Raw genomic sequence first — 17,054 nt, 5'->3', positions numbered from 1 at the left:
GACCCAGAGACATTCTTTTACTTTTGGGGCTACTTCCCTGGGGGCTGGGAATTACTTGTCTCCACATCACACAAAGTTACGCTGTTCTTTCTCTCAGAGCTAAGGCTTCCTCTTACCTGAACCAACATGACCCCTTTGATCTACTCTGGGCACTCCCATCACCTAGAGCACTAGTCTGCTCACCTGGGGTACCTCTCTCCACTCCTCCAACAGGATCCTTTTACCTGAAACCACGGATCTCACATCCAAGGGAATATCCTCCCCCTACCTGGCTTCTCATCCCCCCACCTCACCTGATCCACACATCATACCTCGCATCTCCCTATCCAACAGACAAGGCCAAGCCCACCTCTGCCCAGTCTCCAGAGGAAATGATGGGACCTACCCTCCTTCTCCCAGATTCCATCACTTGTTGATTCTTCCAATTAGGAAAAGAAAGTAAAAAACAAGGCCAACAGGATAACCCTAGAGCATGTCGGCCTCAGAGTTGGTTGCATTGGCCTGATGCTTCTCTTGGGTCCACAGCACACTGTGACATGCAGTAGGGTGACCAATAGGACTGTTCTGTGTCCCGGGAGTCTCCTCAGTCCCAGGCTGACTGGCACAGTTGATCACCCTACAGCACAGGGACCCAGGGGTCGGATCAGCGCTGACTTGAGGCTCACCCTTTATCTACCCGAGAGGACTAAGGGGAACCAAAGGCCAGGAGCGGAGGAACATGGCAGGAAACCATGGGACAGGGCAGCAAGCAGCAATTGGGGCTCCTCTAAAGGGACCGGCTGCTTACCTTCCTCTCTCCGCCAGCAGGGGACATCCTTATCTGATCGCCCCTCCTGCCCTCGCCCTCAGAAAGGCCCAGGAACAGGGGGCTTCTTTGGCACTTCAGAATGATCACAAGTAATTTGCCTTTTTATTCATATAGAACAAAATTTACAAAGTCATTCATACAGTTTTTGTGGTTTTTTTTTTACTGACTTCGAAAATTGGGAATATTCAAAATACACTTTTACCCCACTCCATTCTGTCATTATTTACACATATATACAAGAAAAATGAAAGAGTCTCTGTGTGTGTGTGCACGCGTGTGTGTGGCTTGTGTTGTTGTTTTCTGGTATTAAAAAGCTCTGCTGGTCGGGTGGGTGGATGGGTGGGCAGGAGGGCAGGCGGCGCGATCAGATGGAGGTGCCGTGGGAGGTGTCCAAGGCCTCCGGAAGGACGCCTCCAGGCACGGGCTGGAAGGACATGGGGATGGGGGTCTTCACGGGGCTCTGGCGGAACAGCCCCCCGTTGGGCGACCTGTGTTTGCACTGCATGGAGGGCATGGTGGCCGAACTGCTCAGTGGCAGAGGCAGGTTGCTGCTGGGCCCTGACGAGAGTGTCCGGCTGGTGCCGTGGCTGCTTTGCTCAGGCAAGAAGGTGCTGACCGAGAGCTGCGTGTTCTGATACTCCCGTGCTGGCTCCAAGGCCTGGCTGGGAGCCAAGCCCCCCATCTCCAGGGCCGAGAGCTCAATGGACGCTGGGGAAATCTGCTTGTGAGCAATGTCTTCATCCATTAGACTGTTCATGCGCCGATGGACCTGCTCCAGATTCACTTCTTTGTCCTGCAGGGAAAGCACAGGAGGGTCAGGCCAAGCCCTAACAGGTGCCCCGATTGGCTTTCTGAAAACTCTGGGAGGCTGGAGACCCCAGGCCTGTTCAGCCTGCTGGGCACTGGGTGAGTATGCCCCCATTTCTCTCCCACCTCCCCTTAACTGCATGGCCAGCCCTGTTACCTGGGGTACCAGTAGCCTGGGACACTGCCCCCAGGTAGCAAAGACCCAGCAAGCAGGACTTGGCAGCATCTGCCACCTGCCCCCAACCCCCGCCCGTGCTCTGTTTAGAACTGTCACACCCAGAGGCAAGCCTTGGGAGAAGATGCTTTGAACAACTGGCAGAAACAGCAGGAGTCCCATGGGAATAAAAGGGACTGGTCCTTGAGCTCCTAACGTGCCCCATGGATTTGCCATTTAGTGCTCATAATGTTCAAAAGACCTGGGGGGATCAACCCCACCTTATGCAAAAGGAGGCTTGGGTTCAGGAAGGTCAATGGCCTCCCAGATTCATAACCCCAGTGAACGGCACAGGCAGCACGGGAAGCCTGGAGCATTCAAAATCTCCAGAGATGCCAGGGAGGGGGCATGTCCCCGTCTGGAGTCTCATGGGGCTGGGGTCCTGGATAAGGATGGGGGGTGGGATGGTGAGGGAAGAGACTTCCCAGGGGTCAGCTGACTTTTCCAGTATCATGAGAGTTTGAGGCTGCCGAGATAGGCGACCCTCACACACCTGACTCTTTCTCCACACGGTGCACAGCGTCAAGGAAGTTGTTTTGTTTGTTCAATTATCTATTTGCTTAAGAAAAGAAGCAGAACAAATATCACTGATATTTTGCCTACGGTGTCAGAATAAATCAAAGAGGCCAAACTACTTGAAAGCTTTTTGAAGAAAAAAAACCATGTAATCTACTTCCTCAGTTTCTCCCCAGTGACCTGGGGTACAAACCCAGGTGTCCATGGAAGAGCCATGCAGCCCCTCAGTGAGGTGTTAGAAGTTGCAGTCCTATTTTCAGGAGTATTAGTGCGGATGTGCCAGGCAAGGTTATTCCCACTGCCTGTGCTTCCCTGTTGTCAAACTGCATGAGCAATACCAAGTCAAAGCTCTGCTGCAAGACAGAGCATCACAGGCTGTCTAATGTCAACATCCATATAGCAGAGACAGAAACCTGTCTCCTGTCCACCTGGTAGGGTTGTTAGAAATACCATGAAATGTAAAAGCCCTGAATGTACTTTCAAAATAAAAAAGGAGACATACATATCCAAGGGCCATTCCAGTGACTGCTTTGGGCTCCTCTAAGGCTAGTGGGAGAGGATATTCCCCAGGAAGAGGCAACCCTAAATACCTGGCGTGAGCTCCCCTCTCATAGGAGAGTATGTGGGGTTGGTTAAGTTTCATCCCATTAAGTCTCATCCCAGCCTTTCTCAGGCAAGGAAGCTGTCTCTGCAGACCACTCCATGCTCCCAATGCAGGGAGCTCCATGCTCCCAATGAAGGGAGGTCCATGCTCCCTGGCGTGGAGAAGGCAGGACCACTGCTCTCTCCACAACTTTGTTGAGTTCATGACTAGCACACAGGGCTTGGCTTCTGGCGGGACACCTACTATCTTCCCCAGAACCTTTCCCAGAACAAGAAGACTGACAATACTCATACAACAATGAGGAACTCATTCGAGGCCAAGAGGAAACCTGAGGATAAGAAATCCAACTGGTTTGAGGGTGGAAGGCACTATGGGAAGTGGGTCATTTCATAATGGAAGCCACATCAGAAATCGTTGACATGGCCCCATGGGCAGAGCCAAGCTTCCAGTGATCTGAAGCCGAAGCTCAGCAGAGCTCAGCTCACCGTTGCTGGGAGACTAGCTCCAAGTTAGGGACACCTCTGGGTGGCAAGTATGATGGGTGAAATTGGGGCAAGTGGCTTGAGAGTACCAGGCCTTTACTTAGACTAAACATGGTGCATACAATGTCTTTCACTGACTCCTTCAACAGTCTGTAAAATATTTACCAAACTAAATCCAAGTTCTCTTCTTAACTAAGTTACAGCATGGTTGATCCAGCTCTGTGCAACCTTGCTCTTCTCCATGTATCATTTATATGCTGTGTTTCTATCCTTGAATATTGAACTATTTTTAATAGTTGTTAAACTGTTATATTAGGCACTGGCTGTTTTACTGCTATCAAGCATCAATTCTCCCTTCCCAAGACCATGATTTATTTTCCTTGAGGGAATCACTTTTTCCCCACTAGATAAGTTTGGCAGTGCCCTGCCTACCTGTAGCCAAAAGGCAGGACCATGACCCAGGTAAGGACAAGAGAACTGGATCTGAATCCTGAACAGAGATAAAGAGACAGAAGATGGTTGACGGTCCATCCACGACAGCGGTAGTGCTTCAAGAAACTTTCTACTCTGTGACCACCTCCTGGATTTTGCCTCCCAGCCCTCCAAACAAGCCTTGACTTCTGCCCATCACCCAGCATGCTTCTCCAGCCTTCTCATGGCTGCTGTGAGCTCCTGATAAGCTTCTGATGCACTGTTTCATGTGTGTCAGCCAAAGTCAGTGCCACGGCTGTGTTGGTAAATATTTGTATCTATGGGCTATTTTCATTTCAAAATACATGAAGGGCAGAAGACAGGTATCAGAAAGCCTGGAAGCTGGAGAAATTGAAGGAGAATTTCAGACACTTTTGGAGCTTAAGAATATAAACTTCCCTTCTCTTTGCAGCCAGCCAAGCTCGAAGAATGGACAAGCCAAGGGCTGGCAGAGCCTTTAGCCTAAAGGAAAACTGATGACCAAGTGAGTGGTCCTGGGATCACTGGAAGAACTAGTTAGTTGCATAATCTTGCCTTTTTCTCCGTTCTGTTTTCTTTTCAGGGCTGTAAGAATCCTTTTGAGGATAGAAATAAGTAGTTTAAGAGTAGACTAATTTGGAGTGGGAGGTGAGTGTCTTGGTCCCAGCTGTGTTCACTCTGGATTCTGGCAGTTAAAGGAGAGGGCCTGGCCCCCTTTTACATAGTCAATGGAACACTTGGCCAGGACAAGTGTTCAGATGCTCCCCATGTTTTGGGGGTAGACAGGTAGAGAATGAGAACTTCCTGCCAAAGAAGGCCAGAGGGAGACAGAGAGTTGAGAGTGGGAGCAAAGTGAAAGGAGCCCTCTTACCTAATGCCAGGGAAACAGACATAAGGAAAGCTTTGTGGGAAGACCAACCAACCAAAATCTTCTGGAGAAATGGGAGCAAAAGAGGTCACCTTTTTGATGAAATCCTTCACCAGTGAAGGACAAGGGAGAGGAGGCTTGGGGGCAGTATTATAAAAGTGATAGGGCACAGGCATAATTATATAATAATCTAGCATAATTATCACAGCTTGGAGGGGTTGACCAGGTAATATCAAAGCATCTAGAATAAAGACCAGCCCAGAGTGTGGATGTGGAGACAATCCGATACCCTAGAGTGCAGATTTTTGGAGGAAAGAACTTGAAAAAATAGCATTTATTTTGTGTGGTTTTTTTTTGGGGGGTGGGGGGTGGGGGGTAAGCAGGCCTCTCACTGCTGTGGCCTCTCCCGTTGCGGAGCACAGGCTCTGGACATGCAGGCTCAGCGGCCATGGCTCACGGGCCCAGCCGTTCCGCGGCATGCGGGATCCTCCCGGACCAGGGCACGAACCCGCGTCCCCCGCATTGGCAGGCGGACTCCCAACCACTGCGCCACCAGGGAAGCCCTGTGTGTTTTTTTAAACATCATTTTTCCACTTATTATTAGCACTTGACATGAGGTGGAGAAGAAGGAGGATGAAATTTGGAGCCAAAGGTTGAGATTTGAGTCTGGCTTCTGCTAAGACACACAACCTATCTGGGCCTCCATTCTCTCCCCTATAACATGGCAGTTGTACTAAAATCTGCTTCCTAGGAGCCAGGTAAAGATCAGGGAAGATGGTGAATATAAAAGTAAATGTTGTGATAATTGTACAAATATTTAACAATGTTAATAATATTTGCTGCTGTTGATAAGACTGAAAAATATTTCCCTAATGTTGCATACCCGACTCCTGAGGCCTTTCTAAGATGGGTTTCTTTTTTTATTTTTATTGCATCATTCACTATGTCATTTAAAAAAATTATTGTAATTTTTTTTACAGCAGGTTATTAGTTAACTATTTTATACATATTAGTGTATATATGTAAATCCCAATCTCCCAATTCATCACCCCACCACCCCACCGCCACTTTCCCCCCTTGGTGTCCATACGTTAGTTCTCTACATCTGTGTCTCTATTTCTGCCTTGCAAACCAGTTCACTGGTACCATTTTTCTAGATTCCACATATATGAGTTAATATACGATATTTGTTTTTCTCTTTCTGACTTACTTCACTCTGCATGACAGTCTCTAGGTCCATCCACATCTCTACAAATGACCCAATTTCGTTCCTTTTTAGGCTGAGTAATATTCCATTGTATACATGTACCACATTTTCTTTATCTATTCGTCTGTCGATGGACATTTAGGTTGCTTCCATGACCTGGCTACTGTAAATAGTGCTGCAATGAATATTATGGTGCATGTGGCTTTTTGAATTGTGTTTTTTTCTGGGTATATGCCCAGGAGTGGGATTGCTGGGTCATATGATAATTCTATTTTTAGTTTTTTAAGGAACCTCCATACTGTTCTCCATAGTGGCTGTATCAATTTACATTCCCACCAACAGTGCAAGAGGGTTCGCTTTTCTCCACACCTTCTCCAGCATTTGTTGTTTGTAGATTTTCTGATGATGCCCATTCTAACTGGTGTGAGGTGATATTTCATTGTAGTTTTGATTTGTATTTCTCTAATAATTAGTGATGTTGAGCAGCTTTTCATGTGCCTCTTGGCCATCTGTATGTCTTCTTTGGAGAAATGTCTATTTAGGTGTTCTTCCCATTTTTGGATTGGGTTGTTGGTTTTTTTAATATTGAGCTGCATGAGCTGTTTATATACTTTGGATATTAATCGTTTGTCCTTTGATTCATTTGCAAATATTTTTCCCATTCTGAGTGTTGTCTTTTCGTCTTATTTGTAGTTTCCTTTGCTTTGCAAAAGATTTTAAGTTTCATTAGGTCCCATTTGTTTATTTTTATTTCCATTCCTCTAGGAAGTGGATCAAAAAAGATCTTGCTGTGATTTATGTCAAAGAGTGTTCTTCCTATGTTTTCCTCTAAGAGTTTTATAGTGTGCGGTCTTACATTTAGGTCTCTAATCCATTTTGAGTTTATTTTTGTGTATGGTGTTAGGGAGTGTTCTAATTTCATTCTTTTACATGTAGCTGTCCTGTTTTCCCAGCACCACTTATTGAAGAGGCTGTCTTTTCTCCATTGTATATCCTTGCCTCCTTTGACATACATGAGTTGACCATAGGTGCGTGGGTTTACCTCTGGGCTTTCTATCCTGTTCCATTGATCTATATTTCTCTTTTTGTGCCAGTACCATATTGTCTTGATTACTGTAGCTTTGTAGTATAGTCTGAAGTCAGGGAGTCTGATTCCTCCAGCCCCGTTTTTTTTCCCTCAAGACTGCTTTGGCTATTCGGGGTCTTTTGTGTCTCCATGCAAATTTTAAGATTTTTTGTTCTAGTTCAGTAAAAAATGCCATTGGTAATTTGATAGGGATTGCATCAAATCTGTAGATTGCTTTGGGTAGTGTAGTCATTTTCACAATATTGATTCTTCCAATCCAAGAACACGATGTATCTCTCCATCTGTTGGTATCATCTTTAATTTCTTTCAACAGTGTCTTATAGTTTTCTGCATACAGGTCTTTGGTCTCCTTAGGTAGGTTTATTCCTAGGTATTTTATTCTTTTTGTTGTAGTGGGAAATGGGAGTGTTTCCTTAATTTCTCTTTCAGATTTTTCATCATTAGTGTATAGGAATGTAAGAGATTTCTGTGCATTAATTTTGTATCCTGCAACTTTACCAAATTCATTGATTAGCTCTAGTAGTTTTCTGGTAGCATCTTTAGGATTCTCTATCCATAGTATCATGTCATCTGCAAACAGTGACAGTTTTACTTCTTTTCCAATTTGTATTCCTTTTATTTCTTTTTCTTCTCTGATTGCCATGGCTAGGACTTCCAAAACTATGTTGAATAATAGTGGCGAGAGTGGACATCCTTGTCTTTTTCCTGATGTAAGAGGAAATGCTTTCAGTTTTTCACCATTGACAATGATGTTTGCTGTGGGTTTGTCGTCTATGGCCTTTATTATGTTGAGGTAGATTCCCTCTATGCCTACACTCTGGAGAGTTTTTATCATAGATTGGTGTTGAATTTTGTCAGAAGCTTTTTCTGCATCTATTGAGATGATCATATGGTTTTTTTTTTTTTTTTTTTTTTTTTTGCGTTACATGGGCCTCTCACTGTTGTGGCCTCTCCCGTTGCGGAGCACAGGCTCCGGACGCACAGGCTCAACAGCCATGGCTCACAGGCCCAGCTGCTCCGCGGCATGTGGGATCTTCCCAGACCGGGGCACGAACCCGTGTCCCCTGCATCGGCAGGCGGACTCTCAACCACTGCGCCACCAGGGAAGCCCGATCATATGGTTTTTTTTTTTTTTTTTTTTTTTTTTTCTTTTTGCGGTATGCGGGCCTCTCACTGCTGTGGCCTCTCCCGTTGCGGAGCACAGGCTCCGGACGCGCAGGCCCAGAGGCCATGGCTCACGGGCCCAGCCGCTCCGCGGCATATGGGATCCCCCCAGACCGGGGCACGAACCCGTATCCCCTGCATCGGCAGGCGGACTCTCAACCACTGCGCCACCAGGGAGGCCCGATCATATGGTTTTTATTCTTCAGTTTGTTCATATGGTGTATCACACTGATTGATTTGCGTATATTGAAGAATCCTTGCATCCCTGGGATAAATCCCACTAAATGATGGTGTATAATCCTTTTAATGTGCTGTTGGATTCTGTTTGCTAGTATTTTGTTGAGGATCTTTGAATCTATATTCATCAGTGATATCAGTCTGTAATTTTCTTTTATTGTAGAGTCTTTGTCTGGTTTTGGTATCAGGGTGATGGTGGCTTCATAGAATGAGTTTGGGAGTGTTCCTTCCCCTGCAAGTTTTTGGAAGAGTTTGAGAAGTATTGGTGTTAGCTCTTCTCTAATTATTTGATAGAATTCACCTGTGACGCCATCTGGTCCTGGACTTTTGTTTGTTGGAAACTTTTTAATCACAGTTTCAATTTCATTATTTGTGATTAGTCTCCTCATGTTTTCTATTTATTCCTGGTTCAGTCTTGGAAGGTTATACCTTTCTAAGAATTTGTCCATTTCTTCCAGGTTGTCCATTTTATTGGCATAGAGTTGCTTGTAGTAATCTCTTAGGATCCTTTGTATTTCTGTGGTGTCCGTTGTAATTTCTCCTTTTTCATTTCTAATTTTATTAATTTGAGTCCTCTCTTTTTCTTGATGAGTCCAGCTAAAGGTTTACCAATTTTGTTTATCTTCTCAAAGAACCAGCTTTTAGTTTTATTGATTTTTGCTATTGTTTTGTTTCTATTTCATTTATTTCTGCTGTGATCTTTATTTCTTCCCTTCTGCTAACTTTGGGTTTTGTTTGTTCTTTCTCTAGTTCCTTGAGGTGTAAGGTTAGATTGTTTTGAGATTTTTCTTGTTCCTTGAGGTAGGCTTGTATTGCTATAAACTTCCCTCTTAGAACTGCTTTTTCTGCATCCCATAGGTTTTGGATCATTGTGTTTTCATTGTTACTTGTCTCTAGGTATTTTTTTATTTCCTCTTTGATTTCTTCAGTGACCTCTTGGTTATTTAGTAACGTATTGTTTAGACTCCATGTTTTTGTGTCTTTTATGTTTTTTCCTGTAATTGATTTCTAATCTCACAGAGTTGTGGTCAGAAAAGATGCTTGATATGATTTCAGTTTTCTTAAATTTACCGAGGCTTTATTTGTGACCCAAGATGTGAATCCTGGAGAATGTTCCATGTGCACTTGAGAAGAAAGTGTAATCTGCTGTTTTTGGATGGACTGTCCTATAAATATCAGTTAAATCTATCTGGTCTATTGTGTCATTTAAAGCTTGTGTTAGGTTATTAATTTTCTGTCTGGATGTTCTGTCCATTGGTGTAAGTAAGGTGTTAGAGTCCCTCACAATTACTGTGTTACTGTCAGTTTCCTGTTTGATAGCTGTTAGCATTTCCCTTAGGTATTGAGGTGCTCCTATTTTGGGTGCATATATATTTAAATTGTTATATCTTCTCCTTGGATTGATCCCTTTATCATTATGTAGTGTCCTTTCTTGTCTCTTGTAACATTCTTTAAAGTCTATTTTATTTGATATGAGTATTGCTACTCCAGCTTTCTTTTGATTTCCATTTTCATGGAGTATCTTTTTCCATCCCTTCACTTTCAGTCTGAATGTGTCCATAGGTCTGAAGTGGGTCTCTTATAGACAGCCTATAGATGGGTCTTGTTTTTGTATCCATTCAACGACGCTGTGTCTTTTGGTTGGAGCATTTAATCCACTCACATTTAAGGTGATTATTGATATGCATGTTCCTATTACCATTTTCTAATTGTTTTGGGTTTGTTTTTGTAGGTCCTTTTCTTCTCCTGTGTTTCACACTTAGAGAAGTTCCTTTAGCATTTGTTGTAGAGCTGGTTTGGTGGTGCTGAATTCTCTGTTTTTGCTTGTCCGTAAAGCTTTTGATTTCTCCATCGAATCTGAATGAGATCCTTGCCAGGTAGAGTAATCTTGATTGTAGGTTCTTCCCTTTCATCACTTTAAGTATATCATGCCACTCCCTTCTGGCTTGTAGAGTTTCTGCTGAGAAATCAGCTGTTAACCTTATGGGAGTTCCCATGTATGTTATTTGTCATTTTTCCCTTCTTGCTTTTAATAATTTTTCTTTGTCTTTTTTTTTTTTTTTTTTTTTTTTTTTGCGGTACGCGGGCCTCTCACTGTTGTGGCCTCTCCCGTTGCAGAGCACAGGCTCCGGACGCGCAGGCCCAGCGGCCATGGCTCACGGGACCAGCCGCTCCGCGGCATGTGGGATCTCCCCAGACCGGGTCATGAACCCGTGTCCCCTGCATCGGCAGGCGGACTCCCAAGCACTGCGCCACCAGGGAAGCCCGATTTTCTTTGTCTTTAATTTCTGTCAATTTGATTACTTGATTTGATTACTTCGTGGACTTGGGTGGCTATTTCCTTCCCCATGTTAGGGAAGTTTTCGACTATAATCTCTTCAAATATTTTCTCATGTCCTCTCTCTCTCCTCCTTCTGGGACTCCTATAATGAGAATGTTGGTGCACTTAATGTTGTCCCAGAGGTCTCTTAGACTGTCTTCATTTCTTTTCATTGTTTTTTCTTTATTCTGTTCCATGGCAGTGAATTCCACCATTCTGTCTTCCAGGTCACCTCTCTGTTCTTCTGCCTCCGTTATTCTGCTGTTGTTTCCTTTTAGTGTATTTTTCATTTCAGTTATTGGATTGTTCATCTGTTTGTTTTTTAATTCTTCTAGGTCTTTGTTAAATAATTCTTGCACCATCTCGATCTTTGCCTCAATTCTTTTCTGAGGTCCTGTATCATCTTCACTATCATTATTCTGAATTCTTTTTCTGGAAGGTTGCCTATCTCCACTTCATTTAGTTGTTTTTCAGGGGTTTCATCTTGTTCCTTCATCTGGTACATAGTCCTCTGCCTTTTCATTTTGTCTATCTTTTTATGAATGTGGTTTTCATTCCACAGGCTGCAGGACTATAGTTCTTCTTGCTTCTGCTGTCTGCCCTCTGGTGAATGAGGCTATCTAAGAGGCTTGTGCAAGCTTCCTGATGGGATGAACTGGGGATGGGTAGAGGTGGGTGTTGCTCTGGTGGGCAGAGCTCAGTAGAACTTTAATCTGCTTGTCTGCTAATGGGTAGGGCTGGGTTCCCTCCATGTTGGTTGTTTGGCCAGAGGCAACCTAGCACTGGAGCCTACCCAGCTCTTTGGTGTGGCTAATGGCAGCCTCCAGGTGGGCTCACGCTAAGGAGTACTTCCCAGAACTTCAGTTGCCAGTGTCCTTGTCCCCGTGGTGAGCCACAGCCACCCCCCACCTCTGCAGGAGACCGTCTAACACTAGCAGATAGGTCTGGTTCAGTCTCCCGTGGGGTCACTGCTCCTTCCCCTGGGTCCTGATGCACACACTACTTTATGTGTGCCCTCCAAGAGTGGAGTCTCTGTTTCCCCTAGTCCTGTTGAATTCCTGCCATGAAATCCTGCTAGCCTTCAAAATCTGATTCTCTGGGAATTCCTACTCCCGTTGCTGGACCCCTAGCATGGGAAGCCTGACGTGGGGCTCAGAATCTTCACTCCACTGGGTGGACTTCTGTGGTATAATTGTGTCCAGTTTGTGAGTCACCCACCCAGTGGTTATGGGATTTGATTTTATTATGATTGTGCCCCTCATACCATCTCATTGCAGCTTCTCCTTTGTCTTTGGATGCGGGATATCTTTTTTTGGTGAGTTCCAGTGTCTTCCTGTCAATGATTGTTCAGTAGTTAGTTGTGATTCCGTGTTCTCGCAAGAGGGAGTGAGAGCACGTCCTTCTACTCTGCCACCTTGAACAAATCTAAGATGGCTTTCTTAAGTGCAGTCTTTTCCCGAGATGGCTGCCTGCTCTCCTCCGCCTGGAAGGCCTCTCTCTGATCTTTTTCTTGAATAAATAGCATTTTTAAATCCATATTTTTTCTTGCCTCCAATTAAGGACAAATGAATCACTTCTAAGAAGGGCTGCAAAGCTGTGCAGTGGGTCTCATCTTCCACTGAGGTTATTCATTAGCCTGTAACCTCTCCTCATTGGGACACAGAGAAAATGTCCATACCCATTGAACAAACTTTCCAAGGAGACCTTCCTACTCCAAATGGCAGTCAAGAAACCCATCCTCTCCATACCAGTGGGACCTCATTCTATTCAAAATCTATTACTGCTGGTCGATCCAACAGAAAATCAAACCTGGGGAAAAGAGGATGCCATCATGAGCTTCCTATATTGGTTGTTTAACTGCACAAGAAAATGAGTAGAACTAAGCCAAATACTTCCTTATCCTCTCTGAAAAACACATGCAGCCCATTTCTGAGTCTCCCAATATGTCCCATTAGGTGTCTGTTTAGGGGGCCGGAGCTGAAGTGCAGAGGATTGGAAAAAACCACCTTCTTTGGAAACTCTGGAAACACTGTCTTCTTGGATCAGATTGAGCACACATCAAGTCATTTCTGGTAGTTCCCTGTCCAAGGAAGTAGGAGGCAGACATAATCCACCTGCTCAAGGAAAGAGGCAGGAATGATTTGAATAATTATCTATATTTTAGACAAAATGGGGCATTCTATTATGTTATGCAAATTCAAATAATGGACTTTTTTATGTGCACTACATCAGTTTACATCCTCATTATATCAAGGTTTCAGTGTTCAACCAGGTAATGACAGCTGTGGAAAAAGACTTGGAAGCTTGCTGCTGCATTCATTAATTTACTGTAAGTAACTGACCTAGTTAAACGGCCCTGAATATGACATAAAATTCATTGATGGCATTTATCCATGAATCCGGCTGAATTCCAGTTCTGTGTTTGTTACCTCATATTAAACATGACAACATATGCACCAACAAAGGTTACTGGAGACCCTCTCCCAGCTACTGTCTTGCAGAGAGATCAAGTTCTGTAACTGAGCCTCTGTTCACCAACATGGAAATAAAACACTGTACTGGAAAATGGTAATTAACTAAACTATCATCTTTGCAAGAGCCGGTTCCAGGTGGGACTCATTAGAACTGACTTTGTTTGGAGTCCAATGGCTCCTACTTTAAGTTAGGCAGGAACAAAATGGAATGAGGGACTTCCCACATGACGGAATGGTTGTAGGAGGTGATCTTCTATTACCACAGACGAACCAGGTAGTAAATAAGACCCAACTGGCTGGGAGAAACACCATCAACATGATCTTCTAAAGTGTTGCTCCAAAGAATTGTTCCAACCCAAAGGGCTGGGCTGGGGATCTTAGAGAAATAGCCGGGTATGAGCAAAGAAGCTGAACTTTAAGCCAATGAAGTGGTCTCAGGGGATGAGATGGGCAGTATTTCAGAATGTTAGAGAAAGAGTTCTGATGAGCTTATTTTCAGATTTTGTAGGGGCAGACAAGGAAAGGAGGGAGCTAACAGACACCTCCCACCTCCTACGTGGTAGCAGCAGGTACACACGGGGTGGAGAGACTTGCTCACGGTTACACAATTCTATGGTAAGTGGAGCACCAGGATGAGAGCCTGTGTTTACCCAGTTCCAAAACCTGAGCTCTTTTCCACTCATTTTCCCCTTGGCATGATGGTGTAGACCACTGGTTTTCATCCTTGACAGGATATCAGAAGCACATGGGGAGCTTCTAGAAATTACAGTTGTCCAGATCTGCCTAATATGACCCTTTGGGGAATGGAGCCCAAGCATCTGTATTTCTAAAAAGCTCCAGAATGAATCACCTCTGATGTGCAGCCAGAATTGAAAGCCATTGATCCAGCTGCAATAGTTCCACAACAATTTAACATTAATAACATTTTCTTTATAGGATCCTAGACTGGTTCATTCATTCGATAAACACTTTTGAGCTCCTACTACAAGAGGAGCTAATGTTCTTCGTGAAGCGTCCATCTTGGTCCCTGGCACACAGAAGGTGTTCTATAGTTTGTATCCATCACCCCTTAATAAGAGGTCCCACCGTTTCAGAAACTGAGCAAAGTGATAAGAATGCAGAGGTGGAGAAGAGCCAACAGACTCAAAGCAGAGACAGGCAGGTAAACCATTAGTGGCAATTTGGAATTCCACCCAACACTCAATCCTGAGTGTTTACACAGGGAGGTAAGAAGGCCCGTGGAGATGGGCAAGGGAGGTTTTACAGAGCGGGGTGACGTCTGAGCTGGCTTTGAGCTACACGCTGGTGTACGGTAAATGTTCAGTGCCTTCTTACTGAAAGGCCATGAGTGAAGGGCTGAAACACACACTGTCTTTACCCTCATGCCCAGGGATCTGATATCAGCAGTGTAGCCACTGGGCCAGGATCCGTTTTCAGCAGAAGCTCTGAACCCCTCTGGTTAGGACTAACCCTAATCCTAACCCCTCTGGGGTTCAGAGGATGTAAATGCCTAGCTAGGAGCCAGGATCCTGGCTCAGGGAAAGGATCACTGGTCTACACTCTTCATCCACAAACCATCTGGAAATGCTAAGTAGGAACCCCTGCTCCTGCACACTCCTGATGTAAGGCCCAGTGGCAGACACATCATTCCTCTCCCAGTTCTGCCGCTGCTATTTCTGAGTCCTATTTCTCCAGGGATAGGGATACTTTCCTCAAATGTTATTGAAGAGAATCAGGAGAGTTAAGAAGATAACATGGGAACCTGAGAGTCATGTGGGGGCCTTGGAAAAAACAAAAAAAGGCCCAGGTTCAACTCTGAATCCATGGGGTGGGGCTTGGGAATCCATATTTCTAACAGTGCTGCAGAGGCAGATTCCAGGCCTGGTTTGGGAAGGCTTCTTTTTTTTTTTTTTTTTTTTTTTTTGCGGTACGCGGGCCTCTCACTGTTGTGGCCTCTCCCGTTGCGGAGCACAGGCTCCGGACGTGCAGGCTCGGCGGCCATGGCTCACAGGCCTAGCCGCTCTGTGGCACGTGGGATCTTCCCAGACCGGGGCACGAACCTGTATCCCCTGCATCGGCAGGCGGACTCTCAACCACTGTGCCACTAGGGAAGCCCCCTTGGGAAGGCTTCTTAATCTCTCCACATCTGAGAAGCAACAACAGTAGTGGTGGTGATGACTATGACAATGACAATGACCAGACGAGCTGCCACGTTGTGAGCTGGCCTATGGAGAGGCCCATGTGCAAAGATGTCAATGATGGCCTCTGGCCAACAGCCAGTGAGGACATGAGGCCTTCAGCCCAATGGCCCATAAGGAACAGAATCCTGACCACAAAAACAACCATGTGAGTGAGCTTGGAAGTGGATCTGTCCCCAGTATAGCCTTCAGATGAGCCCCCAGCCCTGGTCAATAACTTGATTACATCCTTGTGAGAGACCTTGAGACAGAAGACCCAGCTAAACTATGCTTCCATTTCCAACCCAAACTCTGAAATAATAAATATTTTATGTTTTAAGAAAAGAAGATAACATGTAGTTTTACTGGCACAGAGAAGGTGCCCTAAGATGTGACTCCTCTTCCTGCAACCCTTTCTGCCCATCACAAGGTCCTTGGGAGGGAGCAGCCCCTTGGCCACTATTCAACAAGAGTGTTCCCATGAGTCAGCTGCTACTTAAGGCAATTTACACACCGTCCCTTGTTGAACCTCAGAGTGACACTGTGGGCTTAGCATAAATGAATAGGGCAAAGGTGCAGGAGAGAAAGTCTCTACATGGAGTTGAAGAAGCACTGGAGGATGGAGGCAGGGAAAGGTGTACATCTGAGGGGAGTGTCCTTAGGAACAAATCTCCCATGGAGCACAGGAGTGTGTTGTGGGCCTTTGAAGACAGAAGCTGGACCACTGGCCAGAACAGAGGGGCTTGGCTGCTGCCTCACCCCTGCTGCCTGGCCACCCCGGCCTCTGTCAGACCCTGACAGAGGAAGCAGAGACTGGGGGAGGGCAGGCAAGGCAGGAAGCAACAAGAATTCCAAGCTCCCAGCCTAGTGACAAATGATTCATCCCTCACTTCTCATGTCATCTCCCGTTTGTGCAGTTTTCATCTTTATTCCATGAATATTTTATTCTCAGAGCAATGGCTCAACTTTCCCCATAAATCTAGAGGGTGGCTCTTTACTGCAACTGCGGAGCGGGATGCACGCACCTACATTGGGTAACTACATAATCGTCTGATTCCTTAGAAAAAATATGACCTCAAATCCACATGAATATTAAGAGGTTGAATGCACATTACTACTCTTCCCGAAGTAGGTGTCTAAACTCTGAAGATGTCGCAGCATAAGCTGTTAAATACGACTTAGGACTCCACCCAAAGACAGGTTTCTGACTCTTAAGAAATACGGCCAAAGCCCCAAAATGAAGCATTCTCAGCTCAAGCAGACACTCTCACCTAATTGCAAATGCTGCTCCATAAAATACAGGCAACCAGTAATACAAAGCGGTTCTGGATTAAATACCATCAATATTTGTCAAAGGTTTTCAATATATGCTTCTAAAATCTGTTGTTTCAACCCCTTTCCTGGCTCCTATTCCCTATGTGATGAGGTATAAACCCCTTGGCCTGGAATCTAAGTCCTTCAGAGCAAGTCCCTGCTTTGCACTCCAGCCTCCTCTACTCCCATCTCCTTGCTGATGCCCCAGAGCTCCAGGAGGTGTGATGACTTTGTCTACCCTGTGCTGGTCATCCTGCCCCAAAGCAAGCTCCAATCTCCTCCAGCTCCAGGATTAGTACCAACCCTTCAACACTCAGTTCCAACA

At 45.1% G+C, this 17,054-nt stretch overlaps 1 protein-coding gene across 2 annotated transcripts in view; it reads right to left on the bottom strand.

Moving 5' to 3' along the window:
* Nucleotides 1-911: 911 nt before the first annotated feature.
* The window catches only part of GRID1 (glutamate ionotropic receptor delta type subunit 1), a 679,283-nt gene continuing 663,140 nt past the window's right edge, over nucleotides 912-17,054 (bottom strand). The window contains exon 16 of one of the 2 annotated variants that reach the window (XM_081250205.1): nucleotides 912-1,601. In XM_081250205.1, coding sequence (XP_081106331.1) covers nucleotides 1,173-1,601 — 429 coding nt within the window. In that variant the 3' untranslated portion in view covers nucleotides 912-1,172. The remainder of the gene's footprint in view (nucleotides 1,602-17,054) is intronic. The other variant, XM_081250206.1, reaches the window with a different exon arrangement.

This window comes from Mesoplodon bidens (genome assembly GCF_964165515.1).
Source record: "Mesoplodon bidens genome assembly, chromosome: 1".
Lineage (NCBI taxonomy): Eukaryota > Metazoa > Chordata > Mammalia > Artiodactyla > Ziphiidae > Mesoplodon > Mesoplodon bidens.
The sequence above is the reverse complement of the archived record's forward strand: the minus strand, read 5'-3'. Positions and strand labels throughout refer to the sequence as shown.